Source organism: Artibeus jamaicensis, unplaced genomic scaffold, assembly GCF_021234435.1.
Source record: "Artibeus jamaicensis isolate MK-2021 breed Jamaican fruit bat unplaced genomic scaffold, CSHL_Jam_final contig_525, whole genome shotgun sequence".
Lineage (NCBI taxonomy): Eukaryota > Metazoa > Chordata > Mammalia > Chiroptera > Phyllostomidae > Artibeus > Artibeus jamaicensis.
Window position 1 is genome coordinate 15957653 of NW_026521874.1, and position 15168 is coordinate 15972820.

The window sequence follows — 15168 nt, forward strand, 5'->3', positions numbered from 1 at the left end:
CTGGTGTCTCCAGGGGCCGGAGCAGCCTGCACTTGAGCCAGGGCATCTGGAGCTCTAGGCCCAGGGCTTCCATGGCCGTATGCCCCTGGAGCTCAGTTTTCTCCATTTGCACAACAGGGAGATAAGCTAAACACCTGAAGGCCCATAAAGACCTTATCCTGGTTTCAGGCCGGTCTCCTTCTGCGTCTCCTCTCTCTTTGGGGGCCAGGACCCACATGGCAATGACAATAATACAGCAGACTGGTGCACAGGCCTCAGTGTTCTCGCCTCATAAGCTACTGTGAGAGTTAAATGAGTTGCTAAGGATAAACACAGCTGTCATTTACAAAGTGCTTCATCTATGCTAAGCACTTGACCTTAATCTTCACAAGCTCCCTAGAAGTGGATGTTATAATTGACAACCACAGAATGAGGAAACTCAGAAGCCAGGATATTTGGCTAAAGGTGCACACAGAGCTCTAAGTGGCAGGCCTGGGACTCACCAGGGCTCATAACTAGTCTGCAGTTCTGCCCCCATCACTGCACGTGCACAGCCTAGCGAGGAGCTGAAGGTAAGCATGTTTGAGGTCAGCCTGCAACCCTATTAGGACACCTGAGAAGTGAGTAGGCAGAGTGCTTGTGACAAGGAGATCTGCCTCAGCCGGAGCCCCTAAGGAGCACCAGAGCGGGTCACTGAACCAAGAGCCCTGCCTGGGCAGTGTAACTGGGCGCTTGAAGAAGCAAGCCCTGGGCTCCCTCTGCTGGGGTCAGGTGGGAACAGGGTCATTTCATCCAGAGTGCCCCTGGGGGGTCAAAACTCAAGCACAGGGACCAAGGCTATGGCCTGAAGGAGGCGTGATCTGTAAGTGCAGGGCGGAAAACCTGGGGACACTATTAGGCAGCCATAAAAAGCCCTGCCCCGCCCTGGCTGGTGTAGCTCAGTGGATTGAGAGAGGAACTAAGGGATCGTGGTTCAATTCTCAGTCAGACACATGCCTGGGTTGCAGGCCAGTTCCCAGCAGGGGACACATGAGAGGCAACCACACACTGATACTTCTCTCCCTCTCTCCTTCCCTTCCCCTCTAAAGATAAATGAATAAAATCTTAAAAAAAAAAAAAAAAAGCCTTGCCCCATTAGGTGCCAGACTTGTGTCTCCGTCAGTGGTCTTTCCACCGCTAGATGAGGACTCAGTGGGACCAGGTAAGGGCAGGGGCAGAAGGAGTGCCAGGGCAGGCCAGTGTTCTTGTATGTGAGGCTATTGCACCCTCAGGCCCTCTAGGTCCTCCTCCCTTCCTCCTACTTCCGGCGGTGGGAGACAACTGCCACAATCAGGGGCCACTACGCATGTCTGACCTACGTCTGCCAATACTATGCCGCTGCTCACCCTCCTCAAAAACCCCACAGGCCCACCACAGTCCTCCTCCCACTGCCCAGGTAAGGACAACTTGGGACTGCGCTGAGCTGTGAAGTGGAAATCCAAGCACCTTGGGAGAGAAAGAGGAAAGGAAAAGAGAGCGACCAAAACTGGTCAACCCGATAATGTCTCCCAAATCTCACTTTTACATTTACACTCTTTCCACACTGGTTGTAAAAAGCTGGTACTCTGTCCCACCTACTCAACTTGCAACATGTTGTAGTCACTTCTGTCATCTGCTGTGTAGGTGTATTTCAACAATTCAAGTTGGTGAGTGCTTTCTAAACGCCAGTTACACTCCAGGACTTTCAGGCAAAGTGGACGCGGCGACAGAAGTCAAAGTAGTCATGAACCTCCCGGAGCCAGATGACAAAGATACCGAGAGCAGTCCAGCACCCAGGTTCTTGGCACAGCACAACCCCGCCCCGCCAAACCTGTCCCACTCTCTGCAACGCATGCTCAGTACCCTGCACTGATGGGGGTGATCAGCTCTGTGGCGGTTGTCACTTTGGCCTTTACTGTCATGATGTTGAGGTTCATGAGATAGTAGAAAGTCAGGTGAAGCACACTGTCATCTGGACGAGGAGAAAAGAAAAAAATTTATGAGTAAAACATAAGATCAGGGTCAATAGTTTTATAAAAAAGAAAGTCAACAGGCTTTAGGATATTTTACTATAGCCCTGGCTGGTTTGGCTCAGTGGATTGAGTGCTAGTCTGAGAACCATGGGGTCATGGGTTCGATTCCCAGTCAGGGCACATGCCTGGGTTGCAGACCAGGTCCCCAATGGAGGGTGTTCAAAAGGCAACCACACATTGATGCTTCTCTCCCTCTCCCCTTCCCTTCCCCTCTCTCTAAAAAATAAAATAAAATCTTCAAAAAAAAAAAGGTGGGGGGATAAGATTAAGTGATCACCAAGTGAGTCCAGGTTAACAATGCCAGTAATAAGACACAATGGGTGGGGTTGAAGAAGGGCACAAGGGGGAAAAATAGTAATGGAAAAAAAGACAATTAAAACAAAGAAATTTAAATAAGTAAAAAGACACAATGACACTATGTACCCTGATAGGATGTGAGCTGATATGATGTGACAGCAAAGACCACGTCTATGGTCTTCCTCCCCAAAATCCACAACCTCGGTCTAATCAGAAAAAACACCAGACAAGCCCAAATTAAGAGTCTTCCTACACACTAAATAAACCTTGTCTTTAGAAGTGTCAAGGTCATAAAGGACCAGCGAGGACTGAGGAATGCCACTGCCTGGAGGAGACTAAGGGGCACGGTGACCATTTAAGTGCGATGTGAGATCCCGAACTGGATCTTGGAACAGGTAAAGGGCATTCCAGGAAACACCAGGGAAATCTGAGTAAATCCTGCAGTTTAGTGAATACTGTTGCACCAAGGAAATTAGCACAGGCTTTGATCATCTACTGTGGCTAAATAACACACTGAAATTCGGGGAAGCCAGGTGGCGAACCTATACAAACTTTCTGTATTATCACTGCAGCTCTTCTGAGTCTAAAATTACCTCAAAAAAACTTCTTTTAAGGCAAAGAAGGATCAGAGTGCAGAGTATGTATTTCCATTTGTGTTACAGATAAAAGGAGGAGGGGATAAATACAGACTTGGGTAAGAACTACATGCATGGATTATTTCTAGAAAATACATAAGAACCCTGTCATGACAGTTCTCCCTGGAGGTAAAGCAAGGACCAGAGTCTGGGAATCTGGATGAGAAAGACACTTACATTTGACCTTCAACTCTTACACTGCTGAATGCTTTACCACATGCTCCTTTATCTATACCAAAGCAATTTCAAAACGTATTCTCTGCAGAGCCCAAAGTCCAACTTATTAAATTAAGCATGTTGGCTAAATAACTCAAAACCTGCATACTCTTGCAACTTGTTCTGTGTATGTGATATTTAAAATTCACAAAGAGGTGCAGTTTTTTCAAGCGTCCCTATGCGTTTGTTGTTATAGTATGACTTAGGGGAGGAAAAAAACAAACTCCATGCAAAACAATGAGGATAAACAAAGAAACATGAAACCAAAATCTGTTCTTGGGCAGAGGCCTCTGGCTCGCTGGACCCTGTGCGCCTACAGCTCGCTGAACTCTTAAGAGCTCTGGGATCCCCGGAGTAAGTGGAGCCAGACCTTTGCACTTCAGGTCCAGCATGAGAGACAGGGGGTGCCGCTTCAGCATCTCCTTGCGCTTGTCATCCAACTGAACTCCCAGGGTGGGTCGCCGGCGTTTCTGGACAAAGGAAGGAACGGAGATGATGGACACTGGTCATAGGAATCTCTCCCTTCCTTCTCCCAACTGGCCAGGCCTTAGCACTGCTGCCTGGGACCTGATTCTTCAGCTCTTCAGCTGCCAGGCTCCCAGCAGCCTTTTCTTTCAAACCTTTCTTCTGCTTCTAGGAAGAATGGCACCTGCTAACTAGCAGGCCCCAGTGCAGCTGCTTGGTACGCCCGCGAGAGGAAACAGCTCTCACCGTGGTCTGCTCCTCCTCAGCATCCGAGTCGCTCTCGTCATCTGCAGCCACAGAGAGAAACACCTACAGTGAAGGGAGCTCCCAATGCTCCCTGAAGCACCTCAACCCATGGGGCATATAGGGACCCAAACTCTGTGTCATTTGTATATAAACTTTTAAAGAATAAATAATATATTAATTTGCTGCTTTGTATTCAGATAGAAAACATGATGATGCAAGAGAAAAAGAGAAATAACCTGTAATTCCACCACCCATCTTTTAAAGTGTTTTTTAACATTGCCCTATGGACTACAAGCCCCCCACTGCTAGTGGTGGTGGTGGTGGTGGTGGCAATAACAGTAATAGAAGTAACAATAAAAGCAGCCCATACAATCTGAGGGGTCGCTGTGTGCCGAGGATATCAAGGGCCTATGCATGCATGACCTTGTTTAATTCACATAATCATTCTACATGAGGTATTACTACCTGCTTTGACAGGTGACTAAACTGAGGCTCAGAAATGTCAGTTTCCCAGGAATGAATGAGCTAGTGCGTGGCAGGGCTGAAATCCAAAGGCGGTGCTTTCCCTGTCTGCCCCTGAACATAGTCAACCACCTTGTTAAACACACCTAGCACAGCCGATTTCCAAAGGACCCGCGCTGCCCTTGGGTGGTGGCTTAGTGTGCCTGGAACCCATTACAGAAAACTCAGGGCAGGGGATCCTGACCAGCACATTACCTTGGGAGTCCTCGTGAGGCTTAAACAGAGCCTTGGCTTCATCCACACTGCCTTCGATTGCCACTGACAACGTCTTATCTGGGAGCAAGAAAAAGCTTTGTATGACATGCGCTGAGGGAATGAGCTAAGCTACACAAGAAGATGGGCTCGGGGCCTGCATTTCTTCTGCCTTTGCCATGGCTCCTTACTGACTGGGGGTGGGAGGACAAAAGCCCTTTCTCTAGATGAAAATGAACAAACTAGGAAACTTGAGTCTTTTTTGCATCACTTACTGACAACAAAGAACCCAAAGTGCAGATCCCTGGACAAGTCTCATCTGAGACTAGTGGTTAATGTAAGTGGTTAATGTAAGCCTGTTTTCAGGCTTACACCAAGGTACAGAAATCCCAACCTAAGGCCTAAAGTTAATGTTACTCTTCCGCCAACTGTCTTAAAAGTCCTCATGCAGAAGTGCCTAACCATCCACGTCCCAGACTAAGTGCTTATTCTCTATTCCACACTACGCCAAGTACCTGGGTGGCATTGTCACATTTAACTGAGAGGCAGGACGGTGGGCAGAAACTTGGACCCTGCAGTCCAGTCCTAGGTCTGAATTGCTGTCCCGCCAGTTCCCAAACACGTGCCCTGAAAAGTTATGTCACAGCCCTGAGCCCCAGTTTCCGCATTTATGAAATCAGACTGTGACAAATGACAGCTGCCCAGTCAGATAGTGAGGTGATGTTTGTAATGAATGAGCTCATGCTTGTAATTTTAAAATTACACTTTACAAAACTTTAATCTTCACAACAACCCTACAAGAACAATACTATTATTATACATTTTAACCATTTACAGATGAGAAAATTAAGGCTCAGAGAAGTTTGATTCAAAAGCCAGGAATAGTAAGATAGGCCTATTCAACTTGTGCTTGGCACCATGCTCAGGTCTATTCAAGACCATTTCTTTCCAACTTGACCTTGGCATCTCAAGTAAAAAGAGGCCTGTTCCACGCACCAGGCCTGATGCCTCCTTGAGTGATGCCTGACCCTGACTTTGTGGGGCCTCATTGGTCTAGGGCTGGGAGATCAGACAGGACACCCCTTCTCCTGCTCCACTTAAAAAAGCACACAGGTTACAGACAGTCACTGAAGACTGAAATGATCTGCCCAACTGTACGAAGTAGAGGTGGCAAACTCCCCCCCAGTGGCAGGCACTGAGGTAATACTCCCAGAGGCCAACCACTTCTCTCTGACAACCCAGCATGGCCCATCACACCGTACCCCAAATAAGCTGGCTGTGCCCATCAACCACTGGCAAACTTTTGAGTAGTTTAGTCCTGGAATTCTACAGTAAAAGGAGAATGGAAACAGGTTGGGGTTTAAACACAAAGGAAAATTACTCACCCTGTCTAGGGGGCTGGGAAGATTTCATATGAGCTGATGATGAAAACAGAAAGGAGAACAAAGGGGAGGGAGAGGACCAGAGGGACCAGGAAGACATAAGAAGAGAGAGAGTAATGTATTGGTGCCTATGGCTGGGAGGAGAGGCATGCACTGGTGGGAGGGGGTGGGAAGTTTAGGTGCTGGGTGAAAGCTGCAGTAGGGCAAGAGGCGGGGTCTCCAAAAGCTTCTCAAAACCCTAGTGGAGCAAAGGGCTGCCTTTAGCTTAAGGAGGACACATCCTCTCACTGGGTAATTCACCGTAATGACACGCAGCCTGTTTGGAGCATGGAAAAGCCTAGGAGAGCTGACCAGGACCTGTGCTTACCAAGCCCCTTCCCTGAAGCAGAGCAGGAGGTGCCAATCTACCTGCCAAGCGTGCTTTGGGCTGCCTGCGCACTGCACCCAAGAGCTGACCAGCCAGGCTCCTCAAAGATTCAAAGCCATCCACACTGAAATGCCCATCAGGTTAGTCCAGCCTCAGGCCAGCCAGTCAAAGCAGCCATGCTGGGTAATGCAGAGGGGAGGCAGCATCTGTCACCTGAGGGCTTTGGAGCAAGGCCTGGGAGCTTTCCTCAGCAGGCAGTGCTTCCAAATGACCCAATCAGCCACAGCTTCTGCTCCCTCAGCCCCTTTTCCTCACCTGGCCCCCATACTTACCACAGGCCTGCCCATACGCAGTGGCCTGAACAAAGAGGACATAGAGGGGAGGCGGCAGGTGTCTGGCCGTCTCATATTGCTTGTGAGCCTGGTCGTAAGGCATGAACAGGTACTCTTGCACTGGGAGGGAAGCCTGTATGCAACAGAAGTGGGATTTTTATTTTTCCATTTTAGGCTGTCTACATATGAACATGTGGCTGCATAGTTACTGTACATAGTTTTTTATTTGTAAAAGTGATACACGATAAGCTAACAGAACTAACCGGTAGATAAAAGGTCAATATAAAAAAAATCGGTTGTATTTCTTTATGCAAGCAACAAACAGTAAGAAAATGAACTTAAAAAGATAACATTTCCAACAGCATCAAGAAAACATCGAATGCCTAAGAATAAATAAATGAAGGTGCATAAACCTCTACACAAAGACCTGAGAAAGGAAAGATCTAAATGAATGGATGTATGTCATGCTAATGGCCTGGAAGACTCCCATATTTTCCCTGAAGTGATCTACAAATTCAGTGCAATCCCACTCTAAATTCCAGCAGGTGAAAACAGACCGGCTGACTCTAAACTTTTTTGTAAATACAAAGGTCCAATAATATCCAATAATCCCGAAAAATGAAGCTGGAGCACGTACACTACTGAGCATCAAGATTTCTGCTAAAGTTACAGGAAATAAAACAGTATGATACCGGTGCACAGACAGACAAACAGATCACACCTAGACCTGCACACAGACATTTGATTCATGAGAGAGACACTGCAGAATGATGGCGAAAGAATGGTCCTTTCAATAAACGAGTCAGCTGAATACCTACAAGGGAGAAAAGGTAAATCTGATCCTTACCTCACACTACACACAAAATGCACTTCCAGGAAGATTATAGATCTAAATGTGAAAGGTAAACAATAGAGTGTCTATAAGAAAAACAAGAGAATATAATATCTCCATGACATTCGGACAGAGAAATATTTTTCAAGTAGGATACAAAAGCACTAGCTACAAGAACAACACTGGTCATTAGATCATATTAAAATTAAGAACAATGCTCATTAAAAGATATGAGAGGAAGTTACAGAATGGAAAAGATATCTGCAAAATATCAGAAAATATAAAAAACTCTAAGCAATCCAACAGACAAATGGATGAAAGACCTGAGCGGGCCCCTGACCGAAGAGTTAATCCAAAAGCCAACAGACACACAAAAGGTGCTGTACTCAACTGTTCCTGGTCCAGGGAAAGGGAAATGAAAACCATAAGCAATGCCCTCCACAGTCGCTACAATTAAGAATGACAATATCACCCTGACTGGTGTGACCCGGGTAGGAAGGTCGCTGGTTCAATTCCTGGTCAGGGCACACGCCTGGCCTGGGCTGCGGGTCTGTCTTCAGTTGGGGTGCTCACAAAAGGAAATGTTTCTTTCTCACATCAATGTTTCTCACCCTTTCTCCCTCCTTTCCCCTCTCTAAAAATAAATAAATAAAATCTTAAAAAAAAAAAAAAAAAAGACTGACAATGCCAAGCGTTGATGAGGATACAGAACAACTAGAACTTTCATACAGTGCTGGAGGAAATGTCCATAAACCAGTACAATCATTTTAAAAACCTAAGTATGTGCACAGAATATTTTTTTAACAGAAAAAATTAAGTACAACTAAAAGTTTCTGGTTTTTTTTCTTTCTGTCCTATTATGAAGTGCTACTGGGAATACTTCTGTTTTAACAATTCCAAGTCTATATGCCCAGAGCTGAAGGGAGGAAATGCGGATCTTGCCAAATCCCAGAAAAAGAGAATTTATCATTTCTCTAGGGGCCTTCTGCAAAGTTCCCTCATAGTAACCATATACCCTGCTTCATAAAACTATAGGGATTTAGACCAAGTCTGGTTTCACAAAGCAAACAAAATCAGGTCACCGATGTAGAAAGACTTGACATTTTACAGGTAGAGTGGGGACTGTTCCTCCTAAGGTACCTAATGGCTTTCAAACATCATTACGGTTCTTTTCAGAGTGAGTAGATCTGAGGATCTGCCCGAGGTACAGTCAGGGGGAATCAAACAGCCACAGAAACACGCTGCAATGCCTGGAGACTTCAGGGGCTGGTAAACACCATGCGGTTGGTAAACTAAGGAGTTTGCAAATGTGTTTTGTCTGGGTGAGGCTCTGCGTGGAAAGAAAACGTCCCACGTAAAATGTGTGGATAATGTTCCCAAGTCCAGCCGAACAGCTTCTCTTCCACCCAGGACACAACCTTATCATGCCAGCTCGGCAGGATGTTAGCCAGGACCATCCTCACACTGCACATTAACCCAGATTAGGGTAACACACCGGGCAAAACCCAGAGGGAAACGTGGCTGCCGGCAGCTCAGATCAGCAAGGCCTCACTGGTTCTTCAATGAAGGCAAAAGGCTGAGGGGGTGGAGGTTTGGGGGGAGGCCCTCACCTGCATGATGCTGTTCAGGCGAGGCTGAAGGCTGCTCAGGTACTCCTTCTTCACCTCAATCTCCTTAAGGATCTTCTCCTTGTTGGACAAGGACTCCCGGTACTTCTCTGCCAGCCTGTTGGGAAAGGATAGGGCACTGACACTAGATGCTCTCCAGGGCTGTCCTGACACGCCTGTTCACTGTCAGAACTCACCAAAAAACAGCAGTCTCCATGAACTCATGTTTACCTAGCACTTATTACATGCCAGGTACTTTGAAGAACTCCTTATAAGCATTATTGCATTTAATCCTTATAAAAACATTGAAAGATCGGTACTTTTCGTATCCCCAAAGGAGGAAATGAAGGATCAGGGAGGCAGGTAACTTGCTCAAGGTCATCCAATGAAAAACGAGCACAGAGCTGGGCTTCGAATCTGTGCCTGTCTGGCTCCAGAGGCCCTGTCCATAACCTCTAAGAAATACCCATGTCATCATCTGTTCCATTTCTTCTTTTTAGCTTTTTTATCCTCACCTGAGGATGAGCTTATTGATTTTAGAGAAGGGAAGGGAGGAAGACAGAGGAGAGAAACCTTGATGTGAGAGAGTAACACCAACTGAGTGCCTCTCATTCGCGCTCAGACCAGGGACCTAACCTGCAACCTAGGCATGTGCTCTGACCAGGAATTGAACCTGCAACTTTTTGGTTTATGAAATGATGCTCCAACCAACTGAGCCACACTGGCCAGCTTTTGGTCCATTTCTTGCCTCCAGTGGCAAGTCCCAAAGTTTCACAAATATGTGGACCTAGCTACAGGACTCAAATGAGGCCATCGAGTGGCTTGAGCAGGGCAGACTCAGGGTGGATTCCAGACCAGGGCCACAGGAACGCAACACGCACAGTTCACCTGTGCCCAGGACACAGGGGTGCCAGGCCGGCCCTATCTGCTAAAGAACTGACACCAGTTTCTTAGGAATCAGACTTTAGTGCTTATTAAATTCATAACGTGGACCACGACACAGAACACAATGTATAACAGAAAAGGCAAGAGATAAAAACAGCTGCTTCTCCAACAAAGAAAGGAGACGTGCCAACCCGAAGCTTTAGAATTCTTATATAATATGAAAGGGAAAAAAGCCACCATAATGGAAGAGATACAGTTATTAAGATTCCAGGATTAAAAAAACCAAACAACACCCTCCATATTCTTAGAAAGACCTAGATTAAATTACGCAGTATAGACATTCTATTTACAGTAACTAAAATCTCTTCATTAGTACAGGAAACTCTTACATCTATAGGTATGCCTTGAAGCATTATTTATGATCCCCCAAAATGGGAACAAACTAAGAGTCCAATCCAGTAAAAGGAATAATTACGAGTATTACAACTGTCTATATGTTGAATGTTGCACAACTTTCTAGAATAATGTTTACAAAGCTTTAAAATACCACAGTGAGCCCTGGCCAGGTGGCTCAGTTGATTGGAGCATCAGCCTGTACACCAAAGGTTGTGGGTTTGATTCCTGATCAGGGCACGTGCCTAAATTGTGTGTTTGATCCCTGGTGGTGGTGCATACAGGAGACAACTGATTAATGTTTCTCTCTCACATTGATTTTTTTCCTCTTTCTTTCTCCCCTCTTTCCCTTCCTCTATCTCTAAAATCAGTAAACATATCCTTGGGCGAGGATTAAAAAACACACACACATAGGGATATTCTTATAGGCAGGGGGAAAGACCGAAAAAATATTTAGGGCTCAGGTGTTAAGATTTTAAAAGAAAGCTTACACCAACTTTCTGTTAATAGCCTTAAGCAATTCCAACCCTACTCACTACACGGTTGGCCAATTTTTTACTAACAGGTGTGAATAAATCACAAAATGAGATTTGGTCTCAAAGAGACTATTCTGCTAGTTGCTCAGCAGATTGTGGGGCAAGACAAAGTACTGCACCCTGTGGTTAAAGCACTTTGTCTGAACAGGTTAACAAGGTCAAGAGGGAGGAGACACTACCTTTTCCGCTGCTCCAGCTCCCAATCCAGACGTGCAAGGGTTTGCTGGTGAGGGTCTCCCATGGTGATTTCAGCCTTGCTGATGTCTGGAGGAGCCTCTCTATAAAACTCCTCTAAACTGACCAGATCGATTTCTTCATGCTTTGACCTACAGACAAAAATGAAGGTTAAGCTGCTGTTGCTGGGAACCCACACTGTGGCTTAAGCAGGCCCGAAGTTCCTCCCCATGTACGCCCACTTAGCCCAGGCCTACAGCTACCCAGGGACATGGAGTCCAGTCTGCTCAGCAAATGGTCATTAGCAGAAGTATCAGATGGAGAGAGATAGTTGGTGGCATGCCATAGGCTCCTTACCCATGCTGCCAACCTTTTTATCCATGAATTAGCTAAAGACCTGGCTGGAAGGGATGCTTACTGAACTCCCAGACATCTCCAGGATGAAAGCTATTAGCTTAAAAAGCCAAATAAAAACACTATGGTCTAGGCCTAGACAGTCAGGTTAGAACCGAGAAATATCATTTACCAGAAATAAACATAAGGGTCTGCACTTAAGTTCCACATGTTAGCTGTGTAAGCACGGGATGGGGCAGATCCAGCATGGAATAACCAGATGGGAAAACAATCGAGAGGCTTTACATGCTGCATGTAGAGAGACATACGTGTATAAAGAAAAGAAATGCAACACTTTGCCCTGCGTTAACATGGTGCACAGGTTGTGAAGAAATGATGGTGATAACAGTTGCTACTGTACATCAAACACATGGTGTATGTCGTCCTCACCTGACTTAATTCTCACAACTCTAAAATGGGAATTTTTATCTCCATTTTTCAAATGACACGGAAACTTCCATAGTTAAGCAGTATGCCCCAGGTCACACGCATCTAGTGTGTGGCAGAGCTGAGATGCGGGCTGTATCTACTGTGGCCACTGCCTCTCTGTGGATCGGTTCCAGTGTATTTTGGGTTTATCAGTTCTCATCTGAGCAATAGTTACAGGTAGGGGCATGCATTCTTTTACTTCGTTTTTATACCTTTATTTTTAAATAGCTTAAGTCTCACAAGATATTTCAAAAAGAGTACTGAACATTTACTTCTCCCATGTACTCTTCCCCGGGTTCCTCCAATAATAGTATCTAAACAGTACAAAGTCAAAACCAGGAAAGTGACAACTATACAAGACTATTAACTCAGGTACCGACCTGATGTGGATTTCACCTCTATTAGTATTTAAGTATTATTATCTGACGAATTTGTGGAACAGATAAAGATGCCTCTCAAAAATCGTCCTTATTAAAAATACGTTAGACCCAATGTCTGATGTGCCCACCCACCCCAAGTTTATTACAAATAAAACCTGCCTCCTTTCAGTTTGCACAACTGGGTCTGACCAAACGAGAACACGTTCCCTTCTCTTCTTCTGTCTACTCCTTCCTCCTTCTCATCTTTCAGCCTGGATTAGCCAAGAGGCATTAATTACTTTATGAAAGAATACTGCCAGACTCTGTTCACCAGCAGACAGCTAAGCAGTAAGAAATGCAGGTTCCAAAGAACAAAATCCACCTGCAAAAATGAATTGTTGGAACTTTAGAGATGGAAACTGGGCCAATGGTTAAAAGGGCATGACTGGAAGCGAGTCGCTTCCACACCAAGTACTCAGGAATCGAACTGGTAATGAATGCAGAGGTCCCTATTAGGGAGAGACAACTGCTTGTACCAGGTACAGAGCTCAAAATTCAAAAGGGTCAGATAGGCTTCTGAGTTTCTTGGTGCAGCCTGAAACTGCTTCCAATTTTCCCAAAGTAATCTATACACCCTTCTCCCAGGTCCTACAGTTTCCACAATCGCCTGATTTCTTTTTTAAAAGACTAGCTCACGCAGAGCTATGCAGGAAAAAAAGCAGTTACCAACAGACCATGTTGCAAAGCCCTGTCCTCCAAAACTCACTTAAACTCCAAGCATTTGGTGATCTCCTTCTGCAGGTGCATCACTTCGTACAACAGGTTCTGGAGCTGCAGGTGATAGGCGTCTACTTTCTGCTTGGCCTGAAAAGAGGACAAGGCCAGAGGTGAGTGGGGCAAGTTGGGGTGGGGCACGATGGAGCAGAGCAGCAGCAAACTCAGAGAACAGGATAAAGGAGATTGAGAAGAGGGTGGGGAGCAGGAGGGTTACACCTCCCAACTGTACCTCGTGGGTCTGATCTCTTCCTTTCTTCAACCTGATGTGGGCTAATCGGTTAAGCTTCTTTAGAGTCATGAAATGCACACAGCTCTGGATCCTTCGATCTTCAATCTCAACTGCCTGAAGGCAAAGAAAAACTGATAAACCTCAACCATGGGTGCTGCGAAGCTTCCTTCTGCTCCAAAATGAAGACACTGGAAGGAGCTCAGAACCATGAGAAGAGTCAGAGAGGAATGAAAGAATGACTAATTGTACAAGGGAAATGCTTAAGGTTTTTAGGCCAAAAAAAGCACTTTCTGCTTGGACCAAAGTATTAAGAATTGAATATCGAGGCCAAGATGGAGGCATAGGTGGAGACGCCGTGCCTTCTCACACAACCAAGTTTAGAGACAACTAAATATTAGCAACAAAAAACACAGCCAGAACACAGAAAATTGAACTTTTCGGAAGTCTGTTAACAACAAATTCTTCAGCCTGACCGGTAAGGGGCAAAACCAGCAGCTGGCAGAGTGGGGTAGCACAGGAAAACTCGGTCAGACGGACTCAGGCGCGCGGAATCCAGGCACAGGGTTGGACCTAGTGAGAGACCCAGCGACCGTGTGGAAACAGCGAGGGAGCAGGGCTGCGGGTTGACTATGGTCGCGCATTCGTGCATGGATAGACAAGCAAGGGAGTGGGCAATTGGACTGGGACCCAGTGGGTCCCTGCGGCAAGCAGCAGCAGAGGGCGCCGCCACTTCCCCGCTCTGACCCCACCTCCACATATAGCGTGGTAACCCAGTGACTCTGAGTGGCCCGGCCCTGGTGAACCACCTAAGGCTCTGCTCCTCACCCAGCGGCGTGAACAGACCAAAAATGGCTCAAGAAGAACTCAAAGCCCCAGAGCCTATAAATTTAAGCGATGAAGAAATAGCAAAATTCTCAGACGCACAGTTTAAAACACTGGTGATCAGGATCCTCACAGAACTGGTTGATTATAGCCACAAATTAGAGAAACATATGAAGGCGAAACTAATGGAAATGAATGGAATTGCACAGGAAACCAATAGCGATGAAAAGGAACCTGGGACTCAAATCAATGGAGTGGAACAGAAGAAAGCAAATAATGGCCAAACAGAAAAGAGTCAAGAAGCAAGAATTAAAAAAAATGAGGAGAGTCTTAGGAACCTTCAGGACATCTTTAAACGCTCCAACATCTGAATTATAGGGATACCAGAAGGGGAAGAGGAACAGCCACCAGTGGAAAACTTATTTGAACAAATAATAAAGGAGAACTTCCCCAATCTGGCAAAGGAAATAGACTTCCAGGAAATCCAGGAAGCTCAGAGAGTCCCAAAGAAGTTGGACCCAAGAAGGAACACACCAAACATCATAATTACATTAGCCAAGATTAAAATGAAGAAGAGAATCCTAGAAGCAGCAAGAGATAAGGGGACAGTCACCTACAAAGGACTTCCCATCTGACTGTCAGCTGATTTCTCAAAAGAGACCTTACAAGCAAGAAGGGGCTGGAAAGAAGTATTCCAAGTCATGAAAACCAAAGACCTACAACCAAGATTGCTCTATCCAGCAAAACTTTCATTTGGAGTGGAAGGACAGATAAAGTGCTTCTCAGATAAGATCAAATTCAAGGAGTTCATCATCACCAAGCCCTTATTATATGAAATGTTAAAGGGACTTACCTAAGAAAAAGAAGATAAAAAAGATGAACAGTGAAAGGACAGCAGACTCACAGTTATTAACAACCACACCTAAAACAAAAGCAAACTAAGAGGACAGCTAGATCAGGAGCAAACCATAAAAATGAAGATCACATGGAGGGTTAGCAACAGGGGAGTGGGAGAAGGAGAAGGGGGGAGAAGGTACAGAAAATAAGT

General features: G+C 45.7%; 1 protein-coding gene across 3 annotated transcripts in view; it reads right to left on the reverse strand.

The window, feature by feature from the left end:
* The window catches only part of THOC5 (THO complex subunit 5), a 31976-nt gene that overhangs the window by 11295 nt on the left and 5513 nt on the right, over positions 1-15168 (reverse strand). For 2 of the 3 annotated variants that reach the window (XM_037153268.2, XM_037153267.2), the window contains 10 exons: positions 13299-13412; positions 13059-13156; positions 11117-11263; positions 9127-9241; positions 6685-6817; positions 5989-6021; positions 4607-4684; positions 3890-3930; positions 3549-3648; positions 1861-1969 (listed from right to left, as the gene is read on the reverse strand). In XM_037153268.2, the coding sequence (XP_037009163.1) occupies positions 1861-1969; positions 3549-3648; positions 3890-3930; positions 4607-4684; positions 5989-6021; positions 6685-6817; positions 9127-9241; positions 11117-11263; positions 13059-13156; positions 13299-13412 (968 nt within the window). The remainder of the gene's footprint in view (positions 1-1860; positions 1970-3548; positions 3649-3889; positions 3931-4606; positions 4685-5988; positions 6022-6684; positions 6818-9126; positions 9242-11116; positions 11264-13058; positions 13157-13298; positions 13413-15168) is intronic. The other variant, XM_037153269.2, reaches the window with a different exon arrangement.